A 14,171-nucleotide genomic window follows, 5' to 3' on the forward strand; every position below is an offset into this window, starting at 1 on the left:
CCTCGGTGCCAACCACAATTCAAGGGAATGCGAGTTTTGTGCTCGCACATCCCCTAGGGCCCAAAGACAGCGGGGCCTACAAAATGAAAGCGTTACTCAGCCTATCGGAGCCATCGGAAGCTCATTCCTCACCAGGACCTTCAACGAGACCCGCTCCCTCTCATAGGAGAGTGGCATTGTGGGATCCTCACCCCTCCAGGCCTGGAGGTAAAGAGGTAACAAGGCATTGAGGCCGTTGGATCAGGGATCTAATCCAACCGATTGGGATTGATCGGCCTCGTTGAAACGGATGGCGCCGCATGATCGCTCGAGACGGGCGCAGGAAGCGACGCAAAGCGGGCGACCGTGGCCGTTAATAACGTCGGAGCCGTCAGCACCACCGTCTCCAGTACAGGCCGTGGAGCCGCAAATTCTATCAAGTGCCTAGGCGCCGAAGACGTCGGCACACATGACGGCGCTGAAACTGCGCGCATAGCGCCAAAACTGTCTGCGCGCACAGCGCTGAAACCTCAATTTGTACGGAACAAGAACCCCGAAACGAGTCAAGGAGTCCAACACCGGAGCAAACATCAAATAAGCTAACTCCTCCGGCATTAAAGATACATAAATTGAAACACTCAAGCCGAGAGAGCTTAAAATGGAGGCATCAATCCCCACAATTATTCCACGCAACTTCTCATGACTCTACACCACGTCGTTCAGAGACGTCACCATCATTAAGGGGATCTAGACCAAAACGTAAGAGACGGTCACCAGCTGGGGGTAGACTTCACGTGGCATCCGTACTGACCCATCGCCATAAACATCATTCACATCATAAAACAGTTTCACATAAAGATACAGGATGGGACGTTAGCCCCTTTACCTCCATCTCTTCTAGCAGTAAACATCCTAAGGCATCTTCACATAGATCAGTGATGCACCTTATGTCTTCTAATGCATCCACGTCTTCAAGCACCTCTTCTAGAGGAACAATAGATAAAACTCACAAACCAAGTGACGTCTCAGCTGCATTACCTCCACCAATTCTGGTAGAGCCGAGACTACATCATTCATCAAACCAAACCGGTAGATCTATCATGCCTTCTAAAACGAGAGAGGCTTTTTGGCAGCTATCGCAGTCTCTAGTGGGTTTCTATGAAACCCTAGAAGCCTCCTTCAAAATAACTAATCAACCATTGGTAAGTTCTAGAGAACAGAGTGTTCGTCTATCTAGAGAACCGTCAGCAGAACCTCCGTCATCACCGGTACCAGATTGACCTCATTCCCCAATTACAAAACAAGACACACCTGTGGATTCCACATCGCCACCAACATCCCCTTCATCCTCTATGGGGTTTCCTTCGGACCCATTGGAAGAACCACAGGAACCATACTCTCCGCCAGAAGATCTTTCATACCCAAAATTCTTAGAAAAGTTGGGTACCATCTTACATTTAGATGTGCAAAAGGAATTAGATCCTAGATCAGAGACCTTGGGTCTTCTCAAGATATTTGATGTTCCAGGAGAACCCACATCTTTACCACCACAGGAGGTACTTCATAGTGTTCTCCAAAAATCTTGAGAAACCCCTCTCTCTCATGGCGGTCTCATGGAAAACAGACATTAAATTTCGTATGCGGAAAACCTCACATACGCGCTGCCACAATTACCTCATGCTTCAATAGTGGTAGAATCGGCGATGCAGCACTTCAAAAAGTCGAAAACACGCACTACATACCCACCAACCAAAGACAATAGATATTTGGATGAATTTGGGAGGAAAATGTTCCAGAATGCAATGCTAAACACCAGAATTATGCATCACCAATTTTATATGGTACAGTATTTATACGAATGTATCCAGGCATGCTCTCCTCGACAGCAGACCAGACTCCACAGACGCTCCATGAGATGGAGGGGTGTTCCCGACACCTCCTTCATTCAGTGTACAAAGGGTTTGAAACATCGTCTAGAGCATCGGTGACGGCCATAGCAGCCCGTAGGATGGCATGGCTGCGTTCGAGCACCATCAGAGTGGATTTACAGGAAAAATTGGCAAATCTACCGTGTACAGGGGACAACCTATTCGATGACCGTTTTCAACAGACGGTGGGAAAATTAAAAGACGAAGCTATAGCAGTGCAATCATTACAATCACAACCTGCCTACTCAAGCACATAACGTTATTTCACATTTCATCGTCGTTCCTCGTATAACCGTAGACCTTTTAGGTCTTACCAATCTTTTCGTCCACAAACATACCTGTTGTATCAACGGCCACAACAACATGATGCCCCTCTTCAATGCAGGGGTAAACCTCGAAATCAGAGACAAACAAATCAGCAACCAGCAACTGCAGTGAAAACAACTCTGTCTTTTTAATCATACAGCCACCACCACAACACTTAACGCCACCGGGAAGAATCCACTCTTGCCTACCAGTTTGGGAGCAAATAACTTCAGATCAATGGGTTTTGGAGATAGTTCGTCAGGGTTTTCAATTTCAATTCACTACAAAACCCACATTACCCCACCTTCCCACACTAAAAATTCACAACTAGCGGAAGAGATTGCACCCTGCACAGGCAACAGGCCATCGCACTGATTTCCCCGAAGAACCACAACTCGGGGTTTTATTCCCCATATTTCCTGATACCCAAGAAATCAGTCCTACCTCTAATTCAACCCAACGACTGGATGTGCTCCATCGATCCTAAGGATGCATACACACACATTCCAATCCATCCATCTTGGCGTTACCTATGTTTTTGGTACAAGCATCAGCATTACCAATACAAAGTGCTCCCTTTTGGACTGTCGGCTGCACCCAGGGTGTTCACCAAATGCATGGTAGTGGTGGTGGCTCATCTCAGACAACAGGGTATGACAATCTTTCCATATCTGGACGATTGGTTAATAATAGCCTCGACTCCAGACATGTTGATCTATCATCTCCAAAAAGTAATACAGTGCTTACAAGCATTAGGGCTAGTGATCAATTTTCAAAAATCACAACTACAACCAACACAGAAACTGCAATTTATAGGAGCATGCCTAGATACCACTCGGAACAGAGCATACCTCCCAACAGAACGTATAACACAACTACATCAACTTCTTTATCTCTTGCACAACACTCAAACACCCTCAGCGAGGCAAGTTCTAGTAGTCTTAGGTCACATGGCGGCAGCCAATTTCACTGTTCCCAATACCAGACTACACATGAGACGTCTGCAGTGGGGACTAAAACAACAATGGAAACAACACTCACAACCATTAACACAGAAATTATCACTGACAGCCGAAATGCGGAAGGACATAACATGGTGGCTCTCACACTCCACCCTTTCCAAGGGAGCACTATTCAGTTCTCCTCCTCACAACGCAGTCCTAACCACAGACGCATCTCGCAAGGGTTGGGGAGCGCATCTCAAGATCTACGAAACACAAGGGTTATGGACAATCGCAGACCCTGCAGATAAATCTGTTGGAACTCAGAGTGATTCGAAAGGCTTTACAAGTTTTTCAAGATTACCTCAAGGGTCGCAGAGTCATGATCTACACGGACAATCAAGTAGCAATGTTTTACATCAACAAACAAGGAGGGTCTGGTTCATGGTCCCTCTGCAAAGAGACATTGATCATCTTCGAACATGCTCACCAACATTGCATACATTTGCAAGCGACCTTCCTTCCAGGAGTGGCAAACACAAGAGCAGACAGGTTAAGCCAAATCTTTCATCCTTACGAATGGGCACTCAATGCAGAGATAGCCCAAAACATCTTCATACATTGGGGAACATCTTCGATAGATCTCTTTGCAACGGAGATCAACGATCAAGTTCCAAAATTCTGCTCGATACGTCCCAGCCCGCTCAGGATGCCTTCCTCATCTCGTGGACGACAGGCCTCCTATATGCCTTTCCTCCCATTCCACTTATAACAAGGACAACTCAAAAGTGCAAAGCAGACAAAGCTCAAATGATACTAATAGCTCCAGCCTGGCCCAGACAACCATGGTACAGTTTCCTTCTCAGACTATCTCTCGAAGAACCAATACTTCTACTGAACTGTCCAGATCTGCTACTCCAGGATCAGGAGCTGCTTCTACACCCGTTACACTCATCTCTCCATTTGACAGCATGGCGTTTAAATGGCTCCTTTTAACAGAACAAGGAGTTTCCGCTTTGACACAATTCATTTTGTTAGAATCCAGAAAACTCAACGAGAAGAAATTACAACTACAAATGGAAACGATATTCTACTTGGTGCATACTTGGTGCATATCCAAGGGCGTACCACCATTAGACTGTATACCAGAAACACTCATGGATTATCTTCATACACTGTACACAGCTGGACTAGCCACATCTTCCATTATAGTTCATCTCAGTGCCATAGGGGCATATCATAGACCGATTAATGATATCCCTATATCTAATCACCCTTTATTATCTCGTTTCATCAAGGAATTAACTCACCTTCATCCTCCAATTTCAAAACCTCCAGTTCCATGGAATCTCAACATAGTTCTGGAAAAACTCATGCTTTCCCCGTTTGAACCTCTAGACTCTGCACATATAAAGTACCTTACTTGGAAAGTAGTATTTCTAATAGCGGTAACAGCTCGACGAGTCAGTGAATTACAAGCCTTAGTCCATTATTCTCCATACTTGCAGTATTATCACCAAAAAGTAGTTCTCAGAACTCACCCATCCTTCTTACCGAAGGTGGTTTCACAGTTCCATCTCAATCAAAACATAGAACTACCAATCTTTTTCCCTAAACCTCACTCCAATGATAGGGAAAAATTACTCCATACGCTAGATTATAAAAGAGCGCTAGCTTACTACAAAGAAAGAACAAAATCGGATTCCCGAGCCTCTCAACTATTTGTATCGTTAGATCCGAAAGCACCTGGACTTCCAGTAACCAAACGTACCATTTCTAGCTGGATAGTACAATGCATACAATTTTGCTATAACAAGCAGAAATTACATCTATCTTCTATTCCCAAAGCTCACCAAGTCAGAGCACTGGCGACTTCATGGACACACCTTCGAAACGTACAACCCATAGACATTTGTAAGGCAGCTACATGGTCATCACTCCATACCTTCACATCCCACTACTGCCTTGATCAACAAGCAACCACGGATGCGAAGATAGGGCAAGCAATCCTGCACTCTCTATCCTCCTGTCCATGGTGACTACCACACTACTAAAGATCACGTTCAACCATACATATCACAGCTAACGTGATCGGGAGCTTGGGACTCCCATGACAGCATGGCTAATTCAGCCCTGCTATCAACAGGAAAAAGCAAGTTTGCTTACCATAAACTGTGTTTCCGTAGATAGCAGGATGAATTAGCCATGCTGACCCGCCCTCCTCCCTGGCAATCACTGTCTCTCCGACTCAATACAGCTTTATCACAGACTGAGGAGAATCTGTTACTTTCCTCCGCAGGAACACACGCGCAGCCTGAGACTAAAAAGCCAAACCTCTGCTTAATAAAGCTCTGCATCCCGGACCTGATTGACAGATCCCATGACAGCATGGCTAATTCATCCTGCTATCTACAGAAACACCGTTTATGGTAAGCAAACTTGCTTTTTCCTCCTCTCATCAAAATCATTTGTGCCACCTGGTAACAGCTTTATTTCTGCTTGTTGCTGGAATTTTCAATAATTTTTTGGCTTTCTTGAGACAATTTTAGTGCTCCACCATCCCCAAATTCCATAAAACACTCATCAGCAGTTTTGCCCCATGTCCTCTTATCCCAGCTTTCGCTTCAACCTACTTTTTGGCAATCCACTTTTTCGGAATAAAGACTGCTCCAGGATCACATGTCTCAAGAAATACAATATACTTAATACAGTCAATCTCTCGCTGTTTTTAGCTATCATATGTTCCAGCCAGTTTCTAGAAACTTTGACAGAAGTTTTTCCCGCAATAGGGCTCCGTCAGTGATGTCACCCATATGTGAGGACTAGCATCCTGCTTGTCCTGGGATAAATAATAAATTTAAGTAATGTGTAAGATACTGTTAAATTCCAAATTGAATAGTCTACAAAATGGTACAAACATTAAATTAGTGGGATAATCCAGTACAGCGCTGTGTGTGTGTGTGTGTGTGTGGCGGGGGGGAATGCAAAGTTTATGCAACACCCAGTACATGAGTAAAAACACCAATATGTGAAACACAAAGTGTGACTTCTTGGATTTCATATGTCAAAATTACATCCTCATTTAATATCTAAATTGGAATTTCACAGTTCAACACTTGAACAGTTTAACTTGCTGGTGTCTACATGTGGTATCATCTTTGAATAATATTTTAGGTATAAACATCCATTAGGATTTTAAATAAATGTTACAGCATTGTATATTTATATATTTATTTACCAGCTCACTGGTTTCCCCAGAAATCACACGAGGCAGTGAAAAAAACAGAATGATAACAGAAGTACTCTGGTATAGCACATACTTTGCACAAAGATGATAGAACAGTGATTATAAAATAAAAGCATTTAATTTAATTCCAATGAAGAAGAGCTTAGCACCCTTAGCTAGTATGGTACGAGAGCTAATGAAAGATATTCAATGACTTGTGACATTTACCTTATTTTCATGATTTTTTTTTTTTTTTTTAACTCTCACATTCCAAATCCTTCAAAAAAGCACCTATTTTCAAACAAGCATGAACTACCAGAGTCATTTTTCAGCTATAATAGCACCAGGACTTGAACATACCTATAACAATTACAACTGAAACCTCAGAACTATGATGAACGGTACAGTTGTCAATGTAATTATGTTACTATTCATGTGGAATTTCAATCTAAAAGCACAAAAAACAATCATTTTCTTAGTTTTTTGTCAAACAGGAAACGTGTAAGGTGGCAAACAGACTTGACTGCATGGAAAAGTGTTCCAAAGTGCATTTCAAAGCTCAGTCTCTAAAACACATACCAGGATCTTGTTTTATATTTTTATGTTCATTAATCTTCATGCTAGCTCACAAAGATACCATAGTAATGCTTTTGGTCTTTTAAATCTAAAAAGTGACAAATGCACAGACTAAACCTTAAGCAAAGTAGCATAGGCAGCAAAATATTATCCTTTGTTTTCTCTCCTTTACCAGCTCTGTACATAAAATTAGAATGCTGCATTTAATTTCAGCTATAGTATTACCTAGAAAAGTCAGGTCAGAACTCTATGCTTAAAATAATCTTAACTACAATGGGTTTTTTTAATCCAGCTCTCCTACATTCTGCTTTCTTCTACTACTTTACTCTGCATACAACTGAAATGTTATCCACTGCACTTTGAGTTATGCAATGAATGGCCCAATAGGGTCATGTTTTCTGAATGGAAACATCTCTTGCAGTGTCCAATCCAGACCTTAAAACTATGCTCTTACCTCAGTGCTGAATTTCCCCAGGCTCCATGCTTGTCGGTCAGAATGTTGATAATTTTCTGTACCAGCTGAGTTGCAGTCACGTGATCACGGTACTTGGCTGCACGGATCAGGTGATCACACATCTTTTCATCTTCTCGTTTGTCTGCAGAATACTGGGCACAAAGCGACTGTCGAAAGAGACAAAATAAACCATGAAAAAATATATTTTAAACTAATGAACTGATCAATACTGTAAATGGAGATTACATGGTAAGATCATCTACATTCACAGCCAATTCTTTAATATTAATACACTGTTCTAAAGATTAATGGTCACAACTAAGGGGTGAAAACAGTGCTACAAATAAAGAACTAAGAAATAAAAAAGTAACTATAGTTTTCCATGGACACTTTTGTTACCATCAATAATAAATCCAACAATTAAAGACTCAATTCACTAATATTCTTTTGGCTGTCTAGAGGAGGAATAGATAAAATCTGAGTAGCAACTGCTGTACAAGGAGATATTCAAGAAAGATTCTGGAAAAAAAATCCTCACAGCTTGAACATAGATATTCACAGTGCACAGGAGGAGAAGCTACTATAGAAACTCCATTAGCACCCGCCATTCTGTTCAGAGACCTGCCCACAAGGACCTAATTACCCAAACACATATTTGTTTTTTTATTCATCTCTAAAAGCCTTCAGACACAAGTTTACTATTACTAATTTTTATAGCACTACTCTAAGTTTATTCCAGCTGGAGGCTGAAAATCAGCCCAGAGTCCTGCCGTGGGCATGCAGCCACTATTATGTCCTAGAGAACCAATCTTGACATTTAAAATTATTTTCAGGTGAGAGAAAAAACAGGCAGATAAATTAACACTCCCCTTTTGCTCTAGAATATCACACTACAAACCATAGACTATTCCTCTGTTTTTAAACAATGGGTACATTTTTCTATGCAAAAACTAAATTTTAAATGCCTAGTATTGCTTTTTTTTTTTTTTTTAGCCAGGGTTCATCACGCTAACATTTTTAAAAATCTATTGGCGTGACTCCTTCATCTATATTGGTCTACACAACATTCACAGGAACTCTCCCATCCTATTGTAAGTCTCTCCTCATCCATTCAATTACAAATTTACACTCTTCTTTTCATGTGACACATTCATACTTGCATGCCATACACTTTTTCACATCAATGCAAACTCTTTCACACAAAGAACACTTCTCAGATTTTACAAGAGACATCTATTTATGGAATGATGGCGCCCAAAGACTGCTCGGATAAAAAGTGGCACATTCAATACCAGTATACTAAGCAGAATCACTCACTGACCATTTATAGCACTCACGCATACAATCATCAAGTACAATCGCTATTGTACAAATATAACACCTTTTCCTCATACCACACATACAACATATGGTGACAGAGTCAGATGAGGAGTCAGATTTTCTTGGACTTGCAATATTGCCCATATATTTAAAGGCAGAGCTCCCTAAGAACATGTGTAGTCATGATACTTGAGATTGTTCTTCTAGGAGGAATATGAGTTCTAAGCTGAGTGTAGTGTTGAAAGGGAAGTGTGGAGGGAGTTTGTACGCAATTTGTCTCTCTTGTGTATTTATAGATGAGACTGTGAACATCATCGCTACATCCAGCTAGTGGCCCAGAAAGACTCCACGCTAGAACATAATTGCTGCCATCCTGGATCAGGCCAAGGTCCATCGATCTCAGCATCGTGTCTCTGACTGTGGCCAGTCCAGATCAAATTACCTAGCAGATCTCATAATGTAGATATAATTTTTGTTACTCATTCCCAGAGATAACAAAAGCTTTCTTTAGTCTACCTTACAAATAATGTGTTATGGACTTTTCCTCCAGGAATTTTTCCAAACCTCTTTTAAACTCCTTTATGCTAGTTGCCTTGATGACATCTGCTGGCAACAGATTCCACACAGCTTGATAGTGCGCTAAGTGAAAAAGTACTTTCAGCAATCTGTTTTGAATGTACTGGTTGTTAGTATAATGGAGTTTTAGTATTATTTGAAATGGCAACTAACCATTTTTTATTTACCTGTTCCATCCAATTCATGGTTTTATAAACTTCTATCACATCCCCTCTCAGCTGTCTCTTTTCCAAGCTGAACAGCCCTAGTCTGCATAGCCTCTCATGATAGGAGTGATGTTCCATCCTCTTTATCATGTCTGTCATCCTCCTCTGCACCTTTTCTAGTTCCGTTATGGCTTTCTTGAGATGGAGCAACCAGAACTACACACAACACTCAAGATGCGGTCGCACCATGGCTTGGTAGAGGCAATATGAGATTTTCCATTTTATTCTCCATTCCATTTCAGTATATGATACATGATAGCTCCCCGCCCCCCACCCACCCCCCACACACACACACTTGAAATCATAAAATCGAGGAAGTTTTGGTTATGAACTTCAGAGTTTATAAGATTAGTTCCTTTTTTGCGGAGCTGGATAGGATTTTTTTTTTTAACTAAGCAATAGGGTGTAGAAGCATAAGGGTACTCCCAAGTAGGAGACAGCAGCAAAGGTGGTTGGCTGATCAGACATTTTTCTGAAACTTTTTCTAAATAAGTTCCAGATATTTGAAATTAAAGAGATATGCTTACTCCCTCTCAATTTTTCCGTTCTTTCTGCCACTTTTTCCATCTTTACCCTTTCCCTCCCCCCGTTCTCCTCCTCAACTCCCCACCTCTCCCCTCCTCCCCTCCCCAGTGTTCCCATCTATCACCTTCTCCCCTCCCTCTTACTGTGGTGCCCCTATGTCCCCTCTCCTTTCCCCTTCCTCTCTATCTCTTTTCCCTCCTCTTCCCATTATTCCTTCCTGGTATTTTCTAATTCTCTTTCTTCTGTCTCTTTCTACTTTTCTGTCTCCCTTTCCCCCTTCACCTTTTCCTTCATCTACCCTTTTATCCCCTCTTCTTTTTCAATCCCATGCCCCCCCCCCCCCTTTTTCCCTCTAGATATTTCTACTTGCTTTATTTAGGTATCTTGACCATATCCTCCTGGGGGTTTTTTTGGGGTTTTTTTTTTTTTTTTTTTAGAGTGACATATGATTTTGAGCCTAGGCTCAAGTATAGACAAGGCATATCAATGTATTTAATATTTTAAATAATTTATCATTTTAAGCTTTTTCAGTAATTTGCGATGTTATATATTTTTACACAGATACCACAGTACCACTTCTATTATGCTTTGCTACTCTTCTTTTGACAAATACAGGCATATATACATGTTTTCTATTTTTTTTAAACTTGTTTTATTTTCAATGCTTAAGTTTTTGTAATTTGATTGTATTGTTTTATTGTATTTTTGAGAATAAAAATGTAGCCCCTGATGCAGGCATTAACCGAAACATGGCCATGTCAGGCTTTTCTAATACTGTTATGATTTTCTGTAATTCCTAATATATATGTATACATATATTTTAAATATTTTTTGTAATAAAAGTGTGAATCTGATTGTCAGCTGTTTTTTTTCATTTTTATTACATTTATGGTTTTATATCTTATTTACAAAGAAATATAGAAACATGACAGCAGAAAAAGACCATATAATACATCCAGTCTTCCCATCTATCCAATTAATTTAGCATTTATAATTCTCATCACTTCCTTAGAGATTTCCTGTAATTATCCTATGCTTTCTTGAATTCAGATGTTATTGTCTCCACCACTTCCACTGGGAGGCTGTTTGACACAAAAATTTCCTAAGATTATTCCTGAGTCTACCCCCCTTTCAACCTCATCTCATGACCCCTTGTTCTAGAGCTTTCTTTCCATTGCAAAAGGCTCACCTCCTGTGCATAGAAATCTTTGAGAAATTTGAATGTCTCTATCATATCTCCCCATTTCACCTTTTCTCTAGAGTATATATGTTTAGATCTTTAAATCTATCCCTATATGCTTTGGAATGAAGACCAGTGACCATTTTAGTAGCCACCCTCTGGACTGACTCCATTCTGTTTATATCCTTTTGAAGGTGTGGTCTCAGAATTGTACACAGTATTCCAATTGAGGTCTCACCAGGGACTTAGTAGGGGCAATATCACCTCCCTTTTTCTGCTGACCATTCCTCTCCCTATGCAGCCAAACATCTGACTTTTACTGTCACTTTATCCACCTGTTTTACCACCTTAAGATCATCAGATACAATTGCCCCCAGATCCCACTCTTCTTTTGTGTTTAGAATAATTTCACCTTCAATACCGTACCTATCCCTTGGGTTTTTGCATCCTAAACTCAAAATCCTTCAAAAAAGACCTAAAGTCTTGGCTTCTCAACCATACTCTTAAGGACAACTCTCAATGACTTTATACTATAATCCCATTAACTGCCAACTTTAAATATTCCATGTGGACAATCTCTACTGATTCAAGCCACTGATACCTCCTTTTTGAAGAACCCAGCTATCTCTGCCTATCTATTCAGTGTATCTACCCTGTTTACACTATGTTCTTTGTTCATATCTCTTCTTTTGGTGCCATTTCCCACTATTGTTAAACTTTAAAGTTTTAAATCTTTCAATGTAACAAGTTGTTCCATATGTGAACCGGAGTGAAGGCATCTATGCTATACCTCGATATATAAAAAAAAAAAAAGCTAAATAAATAAATAAATAAATGCATTATGGTACATTTTTTAGCATTAAATCTTAGCTGCCAGACCTTAGACCATTCCTCAAGCTTTGCTAGATCCCTCTTCATGTTTTCCACTCCTTCCTGGCTGTCCACCTTGCTACAGATTTTGGTATCAGAAAAAAGTCAAACCTTTCCCAACAACCCTTCCGTTATGTCGCTCACAAAAATGTTGAAAAGAACCAGTCCAAGGACCAATCCCTGAGGCATGCTGCTAGTATTAAACCCCTCCTCAGAGAAAACTATTTACCACTACCATTTGTCGCCTCCAACTCAGCCAGTTTCTAACCCAATTTAGTCACTCTAGGATCCATATGAAAAGTGCACAATTTATTTATAAGGTCTTGCTGAAATCCAAGTACACTATGTCTAGCATTCTCCCTTTATCCAACTCTCTGGTCACCCAATCAAAAAAATTGATCAGATTCTTTTGATAAGATTTACTTCTGGTAAAACTATGCTGCCTTGATCTTGCAATGCATTGGATTACAAAAATTGCACTATCCTCAGTTTTAGCAGCAATTCCATTCATTTGCTCACTACAGACTAACTGGCCTGTAATTCCCAGCCACCTCCTTACTTCCACTTTTATGAATAGGAACCACATCTGCCCTTTTCCAGTCATTTGGAACTACTCCAAACTATAAAGAAGCATTGAAAAGGTCAACCAGCAGAGCTGCCAGGACAGTTCTAAGTTCTCAATTGTATCCCATCCAACCCCATCGCCTTATCTACTTTAAGTTTAGTTAGCTCCTCACGAACACACTGTTCTGAAAATCAATTGAGTTTTACCTCACTTCCAATCTTATTTGTGTTTTATTGATGAATTACATTATTTAATTTTTTACACAATGTCTTTCTTGCCCTGTCCCCCTTCTGCTTTATTGTGGTATTCAGCTTGTGACATTTCTTCATGCTGGGAAAAGAATTGCAGGCTGGTTTGAGGGATATTTGGTTCATTCCTGGTCATTCTTTTTTGCATACCACATAATTAGCAGAATAGAAGCCAAACTGAATTTTTTGAATTTACATCAATTTATTCCCATGCTCGCAAAATGGGCCAACAAATCAACTCCCAAAGCCCTCCACCAGGGATCTGTCCTATCCCCACTTCTTTTCAACATATATGTTTGTCCAATCTGCGAACTTATCTAGGTCTTTAACGTCAATTGTCACCTGTTCGCTGATGATATCCAACTGTGTGTCAACATTGAGCCAACAAAATTTCTCACATCAATAATCTCAACAATTGCCTCTCAGCAGTAGCTCATTGGCTAATTACAAATAAACAGACTCAACACTTCTAAATCAGAATTCCTCTGGCTGAGCTGACTGGATCATACCCACCCATTCTACTGTTTCTAGCTAATATCCCCTCAAGCCAAATGAATTAGTCTAAATCCTAGGGATCCAATTTTACCCTAGTCTATTGATGATATCCCACATCACCAAAGTAGTGAGAACTTCTTTCATGCACCTCTGCTGAATCAGACAACTACACGGCTACTTCAATCATCATAACTTGGATTCAATCATTCATGCTCTAATCACCAGTCAATTAGACTACTGCAATGCCCTTCTGAAGGGTATCTCCAAAGCTAAAATGAAACAGTTATAGCTTGTGTAAAACACTGCATCTAGACTTTTGGTAGGAAACAAGGCCTCAGATCATATAAGGCCCATTCTATACAAACTCCACAATCCCGATGGAAGCCAGGATTAAATTCAAGATCCTCTGTTTCACCTACAAATGTATCAACAAACTGGCCATGAAGTATCTCTTGCATTTCTTGACACCCTACATACTTTCTAGAGAACTCCGTTCCTCACAAATGGCCCTTCTTACCCCACCCCTCTCTTATCTACTGCTAAACTGTCCAGCATAAGGCAGAGAACCTTTAGCTGCTATGCTCCCAAATTATGGACTGAGGTACCACAGCACATTCGCCTTGAAGCATGCTACCCCACCTTCCATAAGAAAGCTAAAGCATGGCTGTTTGGCCAGACCTTCCCTCCATTTGAGGCAAAAAAAAAAATACCCAACTCTCTCAACCTCCTAGGATCCCTTTCTGTGAAGAATTATAGTTATTCTTCTACCTTACCAG

General features: G+C 40.6%; 1 protein-coding gene across 1 annotated transcript in view; it reads right to left on the minus strand.

The window, feature by feature from the left end:
• The window catches only part of LRBA (LPS responsive beige-like anchor protein), a 1,658,631-nt gene that overhangs the window by 745,616 nt on the left and 898,844 nt on the right, over positions 1 to 14,171 (minus strand). The window contains 1 exon segment of the mRNA XM_029605291.1: positions 7,411 to 7,577. Coding sequence (XP_029461151.1) covers positions 7,411 to 7,577 — 167 coding nt within the window.

This window comes from Rhinatrema bivittatum, chromosome 1, assembly GCF_901001135.1.
Source record: "Rhinatrema bivittatum chromosome 1, aRhiBiv1.1, whole genome shotgun sequence".
In the NCBI taxonomy this organism is placed as follows: domain Eukaryota; kingdom Metazoa; phylum Chordata; class Amphibia; order Gymnophiona; family Rhinatrematidae; genus Rhinatrema; species Rhinatrema bivittatum.